The 16,896-nt window shown below is 44.1% G+C and overlaps 1 protein-coding gene across 1 annotated transcript in view; it reads right to left on the reverse strand.

The window, feature by feature from the left end:
- Positions 1 to 653: 653 nt before the first annotated feature.
- RNF8 (ring finger protein 8) overlaps positions 654 to 16,896 on the reverse strand; it is a 181,466-nt gene continuing 165,223 nt past the window's right edge. Inside the window, exon 8 of the mRNA XM_078647374.1 lies at positions 654 to 3,922. Coding sequence (XP_078503500.1) covers positions 3,726 to 3,922 — 197 coding nt within the window. The 3' untranslated portion in view covers positions 654 to 3,725. The remainder of the gene's footprint in view (positions 3,923 to 16,896) is intronic.

The following is a 16,896-nucleotide window of genomic DNA, read 5'->3' on the forward strand; positions in this document are numbered from 1 at the left end:
TTTGCCCTTATTTTGGGTAGGAGAAGGATGCCAGTACGCAGATTCACCCAGTTGATTCTTAGCTTCTGTTCAAGCTAAAATGTCTTATGTTTATAAGTTGATCCAGTTGACTCCTCCCTGGCCAGTGTTTGAGCTCAGACATATTTGATCTGTCCCCTGCTCCCTCAATTTACCCTACACTAACAGGTGATCTGCTTCACCAAAAGGGATAAGCTTTTCACTCGTACCCAGATGATTCTGGTCAGTTGGGAGCCACTAGAAGTATATATGCCTCTTGGAGCATATCTCTCAGGTTACTTAGAAAGTTGGATACAGCTGCATGGAAATCAGACAAAGGACAAGACACCTCTTTACAAGGTGTCCGTATAAGAGGAAATGACTCGGGTTTTACCACTGGGGTCCAATGGATGTACTTCCAATTTCTTTCCTGGAGGATATTCTTTCCGGCCTACCAAGGAAGAGTAGTTAACCACTGGACATTGTAGGTGCCATTTGGGAACTCTTGGAGTTTTACAAAAACATCATAGGTGGTGCTTGCCAGGAGAATGGTCCTGTTTTATCTTGACAGGATGGAAGCTTCTAGGTAAGAATGGTTCTCCATCTTCTACATGGGTCTATCACAGAATAAATTCCAAATACCATAACACTTCAAAAATGGTGCACATACATTTATTGTGGTAAAAGAATAAAACAAAACATTTCAATGTATATTGAACAAAATCTCTCTTACTTTAAACTACAATAGATTGAATGGTAAACCCTTGAGCAAGTAAATACCTATCCGGGCATTGAGACTGCAGAATTTAGCACCCATGTTATTGAATTCTTGATTTGATTGTAAGTACATTCCTGTTTACAAGCTTTAAGAATGTATTTATTTTGGACTTCATGCGTTCTCAATCTGTTTTTGGGCATGCTCTTTGTCAAGAGGAAAAGCGGCTGAGCTTGGCTGCTTTCAACACCAACCACCAAAAGAAACTCTTTTGTGCAACATATTTAATTGTGAAAATACAGTCTGAGAAATGCCTATATGAGTCTTTTTAAAAACAATAGCTTAAAATATTTATTAATTTTCTCAGGAAACGCACCTCGGTCAGTTTGCTTTTCTTCCCAAAACACAGGAAAGGGCTGAAAATAGGAAAGAGTATTATTTTCCAGTACACCAACAAATGAGTAAAATGTATGCAAGTTAAAAGAAATTATAATGCCATGTAGTCCACAAAATAACAAAAAAGCTAAATAAAAGACAACCCAAAATAGATCTTCAATAACTAAAGAAAATACAACAATAAAAAAGTGAAAAACTAGAACTGTAAGGATTTGGAAAAAGTCATCTGTAGAATATTAGGAAGTCAATGCTAATCGCTTATTTGAGGAAGGAAAGGAAGAGAAAGAGGAAATACATATTTACTTCATCTTCTAAAGCATCCCAGTAGGAGACAACTAATCAAGATTGAAAAATATAATCCATGGGGTTGTATAACAGTGGTCTCTTACAATTAAGAAGGCTCTACATTATCCTACAAATCCGTAAATAAAGCAATGTTTAATAAGATTCTGTGCCTGCATATCCACTGCTTACGCTCTTTTATCTGTGCTCTACAGAAGCCGACTCTTTTCACAGATTGTACTTGACTCGACTGTTTAAGTCCTTACATTGAATTCTGCTGCTTCTCTACTTCAGAGCCATAAACATGAACATCCCAGCAAACCTCCTATCCCCACCTTCCACATCTGTCAACATTCTGCACCCTAAATCCTCCATACCCCTTCAGATAATTTCTCTTAAACATGCTGCTGTACTAGCTCCTAGGACAGTTCCAAGAATTAATAGTAGCTTGCATTCAAAAGAAAAAAAATTACAAATCAAGAATCAACTGTATGTCAGGCCTAAAACCATCAATTCCTGGTCACTCAGGTCCAGGTTAATTGGAAAAAAAGGATGTGATTGTGGAATACAAAGAATTACATTAGACTAACCACAATATGATTTAGCCAGGTTTTTCTGATGAAATTAAGAATGACCATAGGGAGGGGACCCTCTCTAATATTTGGCTATATAGACGTCCAGGCATCCAAGGATAGACACGGAGACTAGCTGAATCAGCCAAAATGTTTTCATATTATTATTACTATGTGGACCTCATTTCACTTGCACTCAAACCCTTAGCACCTGCTAGTATTTCATTTATGAATCAGTCAATTGACTATAATCGTAAGTTACAAGTGCTAGCGTTTAATTGTGTACTAAGCCATTGCTCCACAAGCTCGATCTATTCAGCAGTGCTGAAGGAAATCAGACCAAATCATACTATGATTCACACACTTCATTATTCTTTTGTTAATGAACCCTCTTAGACTTCAATTGGTTTGTGAGAGTTTCTATGACACACTCAGGACTCATGAAGGCCAGACAAATAAAGAAAAGCTTCCTCAAACATCTGTAGGAACAAGCATCCTACCATATACTGGCTATTGGATACACTCTTCTGTACAACTCTTGTTTTATTTCTTCTACTATCTTCCACACTAGCTAATTTATCAAATATGTATGTAAATGCCATAACCTGACCAAATCGTAACAAAATCTGAAATATTACTTGATTCACATTTAGAGAGTGGACACACATGAGCAAACGTTCTCAACTTTAAAGGTAAATAGAAGATATTAGCAGATTTTCTCTAGGCATGGACCTAGAAAGTTGCACATTAGTTAAACATTAACATAGGGGTTCTGGTAATCTTTGTACAAAACCGCCCTCCACCCCTTTGCAGTCCTGAAAGCTACATTACATCTGCCAGCACCTTGCATAATCTATTCAACACGTGTCGTGCATGTTATATGCATTGTCTTTTATTTCACCCAATCCACACATATTTTTTCCACTGTTTATGCTGCAAGAACCAAAAAGAGATATTTTCATAGACCATCAGCATGACCGCGTATTTCATCAGTGATTGTACTTCAAAATGATCTTCAGCCAATGGATTGTACATTTAGTGCAGAGAAGTGTCTTAAAATTATTGTCAACTGTAATGTCATATGGAGTCCTAGGATCAAACAAGATATTCAAGGTGCATCCAGTTATTGGTTATTCCCACTTCTCCCTCAACGAGAGGACGATGGAGCTCAAATTATACCCGCTTCTTGAAGCGGTTCCATCATAAAGACAGATGTTGCTGACTATAGGCAGACGTCGCCTCTCCTGGTCTTTAATGGGCGGGATCCAGACTATTTCAAACCTCTTCATGGTGGTCTCTTGGAAGTCTGATTTGCTAATAGGATGGCTAGCAGGCAGGCACAAGGCACTCTAGAATAACTGAGTGAAGGTCTACCTGTTGCCACAGTGGACACCTGGCTCTTCTCCCATCAGTGTGCAGGCTGACACCTAAAAGTTGATGTCATTGGGATAACACCACAGCTCTCACAGCGCACTAGACTTCACTTGATTCCACTTTGCTAGCAAGGAGGGAAAACAAGATTTCTGCACTGAAGTACTCCGCATACAAAAAAAAATTCTAGTAGGAGACACGTTTGTGAAATATCTGTATAACCACATCCTCAACAACCAGTTTCTAATTAAAAGTGAATCCACACTGGACACTTAATCTTGACTGCAGAATGCAAGTAGTTTTGAACCCATTGAAAGCAGGTGTTCATGAGTTACTCCTTCATGTTAATATCAAACGGGCCACCCAGCCTATGAACAATTTCCCCTCTCCAGTCACCAATGTGTACTTAAAAATATGTAATCATCATCATTATCCTCATCACTGCTATAGGGCCCGTCATAGTCATGGGCTTCATGATGGTATTCTTCTTCTTCATCATCATCATCATCATCGCTGACGGGCGTGTTGAAGGACGCAATGCTGGTATCACCCACCAAAGTAGCTCTGCTCCCGGTTGGCTCTGGATTCTCTGCAGCAACAGACAATATAAATCAGCAAATTAAAACACACATAACACACTTCAAGTTATAACAAGGCCTTAGAAGATGTATTTCCCTTGGACTCATCAACAACATAATGCAACACCCACAATCAATCAGGATTTATAAAGTGCAGCAAATCACCTGTGAGGGTCTCAAAGCGCTGGAGCTGCTAGCTGCTTCGCAGAGAAAGCAGTGAAAAACGAGGCAAGAGCAAGCACTCAGAAGGAAAGGATGGAGAAAGCAGTAAAAGGTGAGACAAAAACAGGAGAAAGCACTCAGAAAACGGGGTGACCGGACAGAGAACGCAGTATAAAAGAAACAAGGCAATAGCAGGAGAAAGCAATCAGAAACACAGGGGGAAAGGACGGAGAAAGCAGTAAAAGATGAGAAAAAAAGCAGGAGAAAGCACTCAGAAAAATGTGGAGGAAGCAGAGTGGTGCAGCAGCATGGGAGAGCTGAGCCTGGGGTCAGAAGCAAAAAAACTATTATTTTCAATAATAGCCAAGCTGGTAAGATAACTTAAGGGGTTGATATACCCACTACAGAGAGGTGTGTATCCTGCAGTTCACAGGTTGAAATTTTGGTATGTTCAATGCAGCCCGGTCAAAGCACCACTTGGACATTTAAGGTTAAAGCACAGGATAATAGTTACATACTTGTATCCACAGCTCTCCATTGTGCATAACTTTGTGATATTCATATCTTTAACATAACCCTCTGGATGAAGGGGATCTTCAGTTAGCCTTGGATGACAGGGAGTCAACAAAGCCCTCTGTAAAGATGCCAACCGCTTCTTTAAATGGTAGGGCCGAGGGAAGTTACTTTATAGGTAAATAACAAAACTGATTCTGAATTCAACAAGACAGAGGATGCTTCAGCAACAGCATGTTAAGGTTTTATTTGCCTCCTTGCCTGGCAAGGTTTTCTCCAGAAATCGCAATTTATTGGATAATGGCAAGCAGTCACTCTTACAAGGGCGTAATCTGCACTGGTACACGCGTGCGGAGACCGATGGCATCCAAAAATGATTCTTTTAGGTCCGACTCCCCATTTTTAATTAATTGCAATATGCAGTCTGGTGGGATTTTCCAGACTGTGACAAATAGGCTAAGTGATCTACCACAGTGGCAGTTCAAAGCCAACTTAAATTCTGGGGACAGTCCACAAGTTACCATTAGCATGCATACTCTCTGTCAATCGCAATTAAATGTACACTAAATTCAGGTAGATCTTAGCTGAATTTGTTGCATATATAGATGCTACACTTCAGAATCTGAGCTTCCCATTTTACTTCATCATTCTAGCCAAAAATAGGGCTCCCAATTTGTGAAGGGCCTCCTAATCTAATGCAAGGAGTTGTGTCCAACAATGTGACAGCTTTTGAGCTGCGACTGCATCCAGGTAGGGGTTCTAGCTCTCCCCGAGCCCCCATGCCTTCTCAATAGTAAAAAAAAAAGCTAAATAAGTTGCAGAAGAGAGCGACTAGTTTTGCAGATATTTATGTATGTGCACAGGGTTTGTATGTTGTGAACCCAGCCAAAAGAGCTGAAGAAATTCAAAACAAAAGTTAAAGTTACTGCATGTCTGTAGGAATACCTGGTATCTAAAAATGAAGATAAACTTTTATGGTGTTGTTATGTAGAGTTCTTTAAAACAGAGTTGTATTCAGCTCTTTCGTAAGTTGCAACACAGTGGGTCAGACCTGATGGACATAGGGAAAGCATTGCAGATCCTGGGTGCCCAGAGTGGGAAGCCTTGTCTTTTCTTTCCTGAATTTGTTCATCTCCAGTACGATGGTGTTCTGGCTGGAGGTGTGCCAAGATGTATGAGTGGCAATAAAGGTCTGTTGAGTAGATTCAGGGACGAGCTGATGAGGTAATACTTCTTCAGAATGTTTATGAGGTGTGCGGGATGCCCCTAAGTGGGGCAAGTACTATGGAGTCTAGGTGAAGCAGGGCATTTCCACAATCCAGATGGAAGAGTGTGAGAGCATGAGTTAAAGTTTTGAAGTCGCTTTCTGGGAGGAATGTTTTTATTTTCCTCAGTAGAGAGGGCTGGTGACCAGCCGTATGGGTTTTCTTGGTTATGTTTTCTTTGATGGTGAGCTTAGCGCCAAAAGTTACTTGACATTTGGTAATTTCAACTCCGTCCAGGGTCATGCCTGTTTGTACTAGTTGTTGCTTGGTTTTTTGTTGTCATATAGCAGGAATGTGTTATGGGGTTGAGATTCAGGTAAGTGCTGGAGATCCAGGTCTGTGTGAGACACATCAAGTGTATGAGTCACTGGACATCTGCCACAGAGGAAATGTCCAAATTAAGTTGTGTCTCACCAGCGTATTGTTGAATTTTTAAACTGTTACCAGTGAGTAAAGTCCCAAGGGGCTCCATCCATGTAGGGGCTGAAGATGACAGGGACTATATGGAGAGACTGGGAGACCCTGCAGGTTGTAGGGATCTACTGGAAACTGAGGGGCAGATATACAAGCCCCTTGCGCCACATTTGCATCCCTTTTAACTTGGGAAAAGTGACGCAAAAGTGGCGCAAGGGGCTTGTAAATCTGCCCCTAAAGGTGCCAAAGTTAATGAAGTAGAGTTGGAGAGTATGTGGAGGATGTTGCTAGTCATTTCCATTTGCAATTTCTGGGTATAAATGAGTTTAGTATAGTCAACTGTGCTGAAGACAGCTGAGAGATCCTGGAATGATGAGGAGTAAATGTCATCTCAATCTGTGATCTTTTTCTATAATATGGCCTGGACATTAAACAAAGTGAATTTCGCTGGAATGTCCGATTCCCAATACCTTCATCCTTGCGGCTACAAAAGCAAGGCCAGTTTTTGGCCAAAAGGCCCCATCACAAATTGTAGAGCCGAGCATGATCCCAGGATATTAGAGCAGGGACAGAATAGTTAGAGGGGTACATATATGTAGATCACAAAGTCCTCCCAACTGCTAACTTAGAAGATGGCAGGACAGAAACATTCAATGATGCACGAGCAGGTTGTTCTGATCAAACGTCCATCTCCCTAACCCACATCAATCAACTGATATGGGCTCTGATGGAAATATTGGGAGGAATGATCCCATGAAACAGACAGCTCACCTCACCCTGTCAAGGGTCTCTGGAATTCCTGTATGTGCAAGGCCCAATCTGAAATGAGGGCCCTTCCAGTATGATTGTAGCAGAGGCACATGGCTCATACAAGGGCCAGACCTATGGATAAAATCACTGTCACCCCCATTTGGGAGAGTGGAACACTCTTTGAAGTTCCAGGCTTTAGAGTCCAAAAAATGCCCTGCAACAGTATTCTGAAAGGGACTGGGAGCACGGGAAGGAGGCCTTTACAGCTTAGGAAAATTGCCAGGAAATTCAAAGACTGTACGTAAGGAGGGAAAGGAGCAAATCAGTACACTTAAAAGAGAAACCAAAGGATTGGAGGGAATATGATTGGCAGAAGATTGGAGGAGGATGGCCTTTGCACTCAGCATGTCCAAGAATTAAATTTCAGAACGCTGCACTGAGTCACAATGCAGCCCAGTTTTTCCTATTACGCAGCCGAAGGAATGACCATGAAGTGGGGAGATGTATAGATGGTAAAAAGAAAGTATCAAAAGCGATGTGCGTACCGAGGAAAAGTGGAAAGAGTCAGACATATCAAAAATCTCTTAATAGTTCATTTGGGTGTTGCCACTGTTGATGACAGATCATGATAATTGGGAACGAACTTTGTTTCCATTGTTCACATCACCCAGTGTCTCCCTCACTAGGGTGAGTATAATGCCTTCATCCACGCACCATTTAGCCCACTTGACAATCCTAACAATAACATCTGCAAAGTTAAGCTTGGTATTTCAGGAAGGATTTGCCTTGACCCCCAGCACAAGAAAATATTAGACTCATCAAGAAAGAATACAGGAAGAACTTCTGGTAACAAAGCATATGCTTATACCCAGTGAATAGAAATGAAGATATTTAGAGTTTTTGACACTATCCAATGTTTAGATTGTAGCAAGCATCAGTAACTCGGTGTCTGAATCAATCCTTTAACATGTTAATAACTTTGTGGATGTGGATAGGCCTTGGCGTAATTGAACATGATCTTCAGCCAAGGGATTATACATTTAATGCAGAGAAGTGTCAGATGGAGTCCTAGGCCCAAACAAGATATTCAAGGTGCATCCAGTTATTTGTTATTCCCACTTCCCCCTCAACGAGAGGATGATGGAGCTCAAATTATACTCGCTTCTTTAAGTGGTTCCATCATGCAGATCATATTTAACCCCTTTGATGCTGCGGACGGCCCCCGGCAGTCCTACGTGCCGGTAGGCGTGTGCGGAGGACGGCCGGGTGCCCTCCGAACCCCACCCACTGATTAGAATTCCAGCACCGCAGCGGAATTCGCGCCCCGGTCAAGGTGTTAAAATGATTGATGCCTGTACTACAGTGATTAATGGCGGATACAGTTTCTGGAAACACCCTTCCAAAGGTTTTTCTAAGCAGTTTCTTCCTGAAACTTGAGCAGAGGGTGTCAACTTAATTAATCTTATCAGAAGCGCTTCAAACCAAAAGCGTGAACCCACACAATGGTCTTCAATAACTGTGAAGAAACGTGTGAACAGGAGATGGTTATGGACAGAGCAACACGGGGTGGGAATCCTGCTCAATCTATTGAGGGCCTCCAATCATGTAATCAGACCTACAGTGGATATAATACCCACCTCTAAGGTGAAACTTCTACTAATGAGTAGCTTAAACAGGTGTGTACTTGCAACCCTTTTCTCTTGCATTTATACACCAGATATGGGGATGAGATCTAATTTCTTGCCCACTTAATATCCCCCAGTAGGCAGATGACTCAATATTACTCAACTAGACCCCAGCTGGTGTTTAACAACCACTTATAATGTTAAATGCCAATTATGTGACGAATCACTAGTAGATGCCCTGACGACTGCTGTAGGTCTGGGTTGAAATGCAAGAGCAGGCGGAGGGTGGGCAATCTGATCAACTAAAGAAGTTCCAAATAAAACTATCTTAGGGTGTGAATAGAAGTACGTGGGTCATAAATTGCCAGGGTAAATACATAAATCAAAGTTAAACACCCAGATAAATGCACTGATAAGACTGATTGTTTTGATTCGCCATCGCTTTCTCCCATCTTGTTGACTTTCTCAGCAAAATTAATCTCCATGATCTTGTATGGTGAGCGTTGCGCACGCTAGTTAGTACATATCGACACTGGAAGATAGTGGTTGTCATCCCTTTCACTCTACGGAAATAAAAATGCATCTTAGGATCTCTGTAAACAAATCATTCTCCCTTTGGATGAAGGAGGGTTAAAACATAAGTATCCAAGCTTCACACATAGTATAGAAGGACACATTTGGATAAGATTGTATTTGTATTTGTATGTGGATTTATGAAGCGCGATTGCTGCCCGGGGGCGTCCAAGCGCTGAGAACCAACAGAGGGGACTAGTGAGGCAGGAAAACTGGTAGAGCATTACTGTGGGGAATTAAAGAGGAATGTTTTGAGCTGTTTCCGGAATGAGGAGAGGTTAGGGTTTGCTCTCAGATGGAGGGGTAGGGTGTTCCATGTCTTGGATGCATTATGGGTGAAGGTCCTGCCGCCAGATCTGGCTTTTTTTATTCTGGGTGTTGTGGCCATGAAGGTCTGGTTAGATCGAAGGTTTCTGCTAGGTTGGTAGTGGGAGACTAGGTTGCGTGTGATTAGGGGGGCCAGTGTTCCAGAAGGCCTGGTGAGCAATACACATGGCTTTAAAGTGGATTCTTTGGCGGACTGGCAGCCAGTGTAGTTTGATCAGACCATCTCTGACAGATTGTCGGCGGGGGAGTTGCAGTAGTGTACGTGCTGCACAGTTCTGCACAATTTGAAGTCTCCGCAGTGTATAGTCTGGGGCAGCAAGGTAGAGGACGTTGTTGAAATCCAGGCGGGACTGGATCAGACCCTGGATGGCTACCTGTTTGGCTTCCATGGGTAGAAGATGGAGGACTTTCTTTAGAGCCCTCAGAAGGCCGAAACAGATAGCCGAGAGTTTGGTGGCTTGAAAGCCAAAGGAGAGGGATCTGTCCAGCCACACCCCGAGGCTCTTGATGTTGTCCTTGGGTGCCGGGGGGTACCCAGACAGGGTGGCCAGAGGGCGTTCAATGTGTTAGGGTCAGCGGGCCCAGAAGCATCAGCTCTGTCTTGTCCCCGTTCATTTTGAGTAGTGAGGCGGACATCCAGCTCTTTACCTCTTCCAGACATTTTCTGAGCCCTCCTCCTTTTGGCATGTTGGCCTCCTGCGCCAGTGAGACCACCAGCTGAGTGTCGTCCGCGTAGGATATGATTTTAACTCCAAAAGGACAGACAACCTCAGCCAGTGGCCTCATATAAATGTTAAAAAACGCAGGGCTTAATGAAGAGCCTAGTGGTACTCCGCATCTCAATGGCCTGCTAGTGGATGTTGACTCGCCATCAAATACCCGAAAGGATCTGTCCTTCAGGAAGGACTTGAACCATAGCCATGCCTTATGTTTGATACCGATATTAGTCATACGGTCAAGCAAGATGTCGTGGCTGACCGTGTCAAAGGCCGCACTTAGGTCAAGGAGGATCACTGCCACTGATCCTCCTTGGTCCAGGATGTTTCTGGATTCCTCGGTGACCATGAGGAGAGCGGGTTCGGTTCCATGCTTGGGTCTGAAGCCTGTCTGGGTAGAATCCAACAGGTGGTGATTTTCAAGGTAGGCGACTAGTTGGCCATTGATGTATCTCTCTAGGACTTTGCTCAGCCAAGGCAATAGGGAGATTGGCCGGTAGTTACTGAGGTCTGAAGGGTCCAGGCTAGGTTTCTTTAGCAGGGCTCGGACCATGGCACGTTTCCATTCCGGCGGGACCGTGCCAGCGGTGATGGAGGAGTTCAAGAGATCCATTATGATGGGCAGAGTGACCTGGGATGCTGACATGACAATGTCTGGCGGAGCTGGGTCGACAGGGGAGCCTGATTTAACTTTCCGCGCCACCGATTCCAGAGACGCGAGATTGAGGAGGGGAAAGTGGTCCAGTGTAGGAGGGGGCTGAGATAGGGGGGGTGTCAGGGTGGAATTGGTCTGAGCTGGGGGGGTGGTAGGGGGGGGGGAGGATTGATAGATTTTATTGATTTTTTGGAGGAAGAAACTTGACATCTTGTTGCAGTGTTCTATAGATTTGGTCTCAGGCAGGCTAGGTGGCAACTTTGTAAGATTGTTCACAATTTGGAAAATTTCTCTTGGTTTTGATTTAGCTAAGATAATTTTATTGGTAAGGTGTGCTGCTTGGGCGGTTTTGATTTCTTCTTTATATTCTTTGATTAAGTTTCGATATTGCGTTTTATTTCCTGGTGAGAAATGCATACGCCATTTCCTTTCGGCTTGCCTACATAGGCGTTTCTTTGCCCTAAGGGCTTCTGAGTACCAGGGGGCGGATTTATGGGGACGTTTAATTGTGGTTTTTCTTTTGGGAAGGGAGTGGTCGAGTGATTGAGTGATCCATTCTTCGTATGTCTAGTTTGCTAGGCAGGGGTCATCATTGTGGAGAGGTGGATTGCTAGCCAGTTTGGAAGTCCATTTTTCGATTGGGAGGCGAGACCAGGGTCTGGCTATTCTTTCTGTGGGTCTGATGGTCAGAGGTCTAGGAGTGGTCCAGGAGAGGGGGACTAATAGATGATCAGTCCACGGGAGGGGCACTGGAAGACTGGTTTCCAGCTCTACGCAGTTGCTAAATATTGGATCTAGCAAATGACCCTTAACGTGGGTGGGAGAGCTGACAAATTGGTTTAGTTGCAGCGCTGCTAGGTCGTCTGTAAGTGTAGTTGCAGTATGGTCTGCTGCAGAGTCAAAGTGAAAGTTAAAATCGCCTAGCAGCGTGAAGTTAGAGGAGGTGCTAACTCGTTCCGCTACAATCGATGCAAGGTGGTTGTGAAATTGATTGGGGGGGCCTAGGGGACGGTAAATTAAAGTACCTGAAAAGCAGTTGTTAGGGGAGAGTTCGAGGCTGAAGGCTAAGCTCTCGCAGTCCGGGATAGTTTCTGAGATGACTCGACAGAGGAACTGCTCTTTGTAAATGATTGCTACGCCTCCTCCTCTACCCTTAGGCCGGTCCTGACGAGTGATTTGGAAGCCAGGTGGGAGGGCTGTTACCAGGTCTGGGTCTGAATCCGAGGTAAGCCACGTTTCCGTTAGGAAGACAATGTCAGGCATACGTTCTTCCATCAGGAGGGCAAAATCCTCCCTATGTTTCGGTAGAGATCTACAATTTAGCATGAACATGCGGTACTCGTGGGACTGGTCTAAGGACGTCTTAGGTTTGAGGGTCGATTTGCAGCTACGGCAGATCTGTGGGAGTTTTTCTACGTGTAGCAGATGCTGGCTGCACTTCCTTTGATGAGACCTTAGGTCGAGAAGAGTAGAGGCACTGTAGTGTCTGGGTTTTGCGGCTTGGGGTGTAGGGGGGATGGCCCTAGGCCCGGTCTCGGCGCGGACAAGCGCAGACGAGCTTGCCTTAAGCGCGCCTTCGGCGCGCAATCGTCGCGCCCGCTGCGCTCGCCCGCTGCGCTCGCCCGCTGCGCTTCCTCCACATACACATGTTTTATTGTAGGTGAGGTGAGGGGGGCGTGGCCTCGAGGGGGGGCATGGCCTGTGTGCACGCCGGTGATGGCGGCGGCTGAGGGGCTTTGCGGGAGGGCCGCGGCTGCGATAGGGTCCGCAGCGCGGTGTACCAGCGTGGCAGCTCAGTCCCTTTCTGGGCGATAGAGAGGCGGGTAATTTAAAAAACACAACAACAATTTTCGTGACTCTCAAGTGCAAAATAGATGAAAAGTATGTATTTTTAAAATCTCAGCAGTAAAAGCTCCCGGCTTCCGCCTCAGGAGTGCTAGTTCTAACAGAGCGCTCGCATTCAGCGCCAGTTATATCGGCGAGGGGGCGTGGCCTCGAGAGGGGGCGTGGCCTGTGTGCACGCCGGTGATGGTGGCGGCTGAGGGGCTTTGCGGGAGGGCCGCGGCTGCGATAGGGTCCGCAGCGCGGTGTACCAGCTCAGTCCCTTTCTGGGCGATAGAGAGGCAGGTAATTTAAAAAACACAACAACAATTTTCGTGACTCTCAAGTGCAAAATAGATGAAAAGTATGTATTTTTAAAATCTCAGCAGTAAAAGCTCCCGGCTTCCGCCTCAGGAGTGCTAGTTCTAACAGAGCGCTCGCATTCAGCGCCAGTTATATCGGCGAGGGGGCGTGGCCTCGAGGGGGGCGTGGCCTGTGTGCACGCCAGTGATGGTGGCGGCTGAGTGGCTTTGCGGGAGGGCCGCGGCTGCGATAGGGTCCGCAGCGCGGTGTACCAGCGTGGCAGCTCAGTCCCTTTCTGGGCGATAGAGAGGCAGGTAATTTAAAAAACACAACAACAATTTTCGTGACTCTCAAGTGCAAAATAGATGAAAAGTATGTATTTTTAAAATCTCAGCAGTAAAAGCTCCCGGCTTCCGCCTCAGGAGTGCTAGTTCTGTCTAAAGATTAATTTACATACACCTCAAGGAATTTTCCAGATAAGATATACCAGGGTCTTTCTAATAAATTACAACCCTGATGAAGTCCCTATAGGACGAAACTCGGTGGCTGGGCTGAACATTTGTGTGCATCTGCAAAACCATGTGACTCCTGTGCATGACTAATGAGAACTCCTGTTGATTCGGGTTGGACGGATCATAGATAGTGCGGATACTAATTGTTATGTTTTGCTGTTATGGATGATGAAAATATTGAACAAGGAACAGATTTGATTATTATAATCTGATACTTATCTTTAAGAATATCATGTGCTCAGATAACAGAAGCTCCTGTTCCATCTTTGGTAATAGGCTTTTCTATGTGGTGATTCTTTGGCAGTAGGATCACAATCAGTTGAGCGTCTATAATCACACTACTATAAATACAGATAGGTACTAGTGTGACTGTCTTGTAGCCTTATTGCCTGTTTTCTCTGTTGTAAATATTGACACTGGCTTGAAGTTGGACAGCATTTTGCAATGTGTTCCATCTTGCAACTGCCACATTCTTGTCCTCAAGCCAGTCTCCAGTAACCGGATAATTTAATGAAGTATTTGCATAACAAAAATAATTTTCTCTTGGCCTGTTTAAGGCTGACGACAGCACATGAGGGAAAACAAAAAAAAAAAAAATAATAACTTGGCCAGCGAATCCTGCTAAATATTATGAGTCTAAGACTTGGATTGGGATCTTTGAAAAAGGTATGAGCAATTTGGGTTTATATATTACCTGGGCTAAATGTGAGACAATGAGCAATTTTAAGTAATTGGGCAAGTTGAAGGTTTATGTATTGTCTTAACATGTTTACCTAGAGGACTACAAAGAAAAAAAGGGAGTGAAATCCATATTGGTGAATTGCAAAGGGAAAATTGCATCACCATATTAATCAGAATCATTTTGGAAGGGTTCAGGAACACATTGTATGCAATTACTTTCTCTCCTGGTTCTGGGTTTTTATATTAATCCAGTCTTTGTCTACTATGCACCCTATTTAAAGAAACTCTAGATCACTTAATATGTATAGTCTCCATTTTCTGAAAGCAGCAACTTGTTTCCGCCACGGTTTAAGAAGTTTCAGGTGCATATGTGCAGAGAGGTGCCACGGTTGAAGAAGTTTCAGGGACATAAGTGCTGAGAGGCCAATGTCTATACTTTAAATGGCAAAAATGTAATGATGGCAGAGAGACTAAATGTATGTGTGCTCCAACATTTAAAGGACACTCCAATCCATCTTCAATTTTTTAAATAATAATATTTTTAGTTTCTTTTTCTGGTAAGTTTCCTGCCAATTGAAAAGATATCTGACGGTTTCGAAACCCAACTTTCAGTAAATGCCAAGTCACTTGGATTCACCCTGGATACCAACCTCACCCTCAAGGAACACATTGCAAAGCAAAACAAAAAAAGACTGATATCAGCACTCTTTCTTCCCAGCTCTATTGATTAGACGGCACAAATATTTTGGAAACAAGTTTCCCAACATCCCATCGAGTTTGTTCAGAGAATAAAAGATTTGACTATTGAAATTGTCACCATCATTTGAATTAGGCCAAAACCACGCTACATTTTTTTTAGCAAACCTTCAACCAACAAGGAGGACTACAGCTAAAAAGAGACATCACCACGTCCAGGTCCTGATGAAAACCCCATAATGAAGACGGGGTTGGAAACGCGTTGACCGTGGCATCTGGGATAAGACACCCTCTAAGTGCTCAGGGAGAAAGTTTTCGATTCATTTCCTTCACTTATTGACAACACTTCAAATTTGAGGCCCCAGAGCTGTGCACAGAGGCAGGCGACAACACACATATAGCGCTTCGACAGTCAAGGACTGGTGCCTTATATTGAGCTACCCAGTGTTCAATCAATTGTGCAGGATGTATGCAATTTACAGTATATGTTGATGTTTTAAAAAAATGTTTTTTATTAACATACATCGGCATCATAATACGTTACAGAGGAGGTTGCCAAAATTATACATCATGGAGACAATAAGTGAGAGCTAGGGACAATCTTACATTATAGAGAAGGTCTCCGGGGAAAGGGCATCGTCATATTCAATACTATAATGTGGTTGGCATATTTCGCCACGGTAGGAGTTCCACAGACCCCATATGAGAGTCAATTTTTTGGGGGCAACCCCTGGCCACATAAACTGTCTTTTCCTTGTGCGTGCACCAGTCGAGGTACCTTTCTCAGGCCTCCACTGTAGGTGGGTGGGATGCACCCCAGAGCTGCGCGATATTCCTTTTTGCAAGTGTTAGACCCAGAGTGACCCATTGCGTCTGTGCAACATTCAAGTCTGTAGGCTCCCACACATTAAGAAGGCACCTGCAGGCTTCAGGATTAAGTCAGCACTGCACTGAGAATGTCATGTACTTTCTGGTCGCATTCCCATATGATGTGCATGAAAGTTCCTAATTGGCCGCAACCCCTTCTACCCCCGTCAGCTCTTCCCATCTGTACAAGCTGGGGTCCAGTAATGGATTTCCTGTGAAGGATTTTTAACTGCACCAATCTGAGTCGTGATGGAATTGCAACCACTCTGGGGGAAGATATCGCCTCCTGCCATTCTTTGTCATCCATCTCAATGCCATCTATTCCGCAGTGTATGGAGAGGATTTTCCATGTTGTTGATCAACTTTTTGTATAACAAGGAGATAGCTTTTGCAGGGAGGTGGCCGTCTAGTATTCTGTCCTCCAATGGGGAACACTCTGGGAGTATGGTACCCTGCGGCAGGAGGGATCGTAATGCACGTCGGGCTTGTGTGTAACAAAGGTTTTCTGTGTCTGCTAGATCAAATTGCTGTTGCAAAGTGTCAAAGGGTTTAATTTCGTACTTGTCAAACCCTTTTGATTTCCATAGTTTACCCAGCTGCTCGGAGTCCCGTAAAGGAGTCGCAGGTGTCAGCCGGCAGTCCCAGCCGAGGCATTTGGTGGCGGCATGCCATACATGGACTGAGTGTTTGGTGAGGCCAGTCAATCTGGAGCGCTCAGGTTTGGAGTAGAGAGCTCTATTATAGTTCCCCCCTCCCCCCGGGAGGAGACACCTGTCCATGGCATAGCCAGGATCGTCGGGTCGACCGTAGGTGCCGTGGTTAATGGCTGCTAAGTGTGCTGCCCAATAATATTTTTTGCTATCCGGGAGGCGAATGCCCCCATCATACCAATTTAATGTAAGCTTGTTTAGGGCAATTCATGGCTTCCCATCCCACAGCAAATCCCTTTGGAGGCCCTCTACCTCTCTAAAAATAAGACATCGAGACAGGATCCGAATATGTTGTTTGTCGTACACTTGTAAATATATGTTGATGTTTGTCATACAACCGGGAAATGTTTATGTAACCCAAATTGTTTCATTATTAATATTTTGTTTGTTATCCT

The sequence above is a fragment of the Lissotriton helveticus genome, chromosome 6 (genome assembly GCF_964261635.1).
Source record: "Lissotriton helveticus chromosome 6, aLisHel1.1, whole genome shotgun sequence".
Lineage (NCBI taxonomy): Eukaryota > Metazoa > Chordata > Amphibia > Caudata > Salamandridae > Lissotriton > Lissotriton helveticus.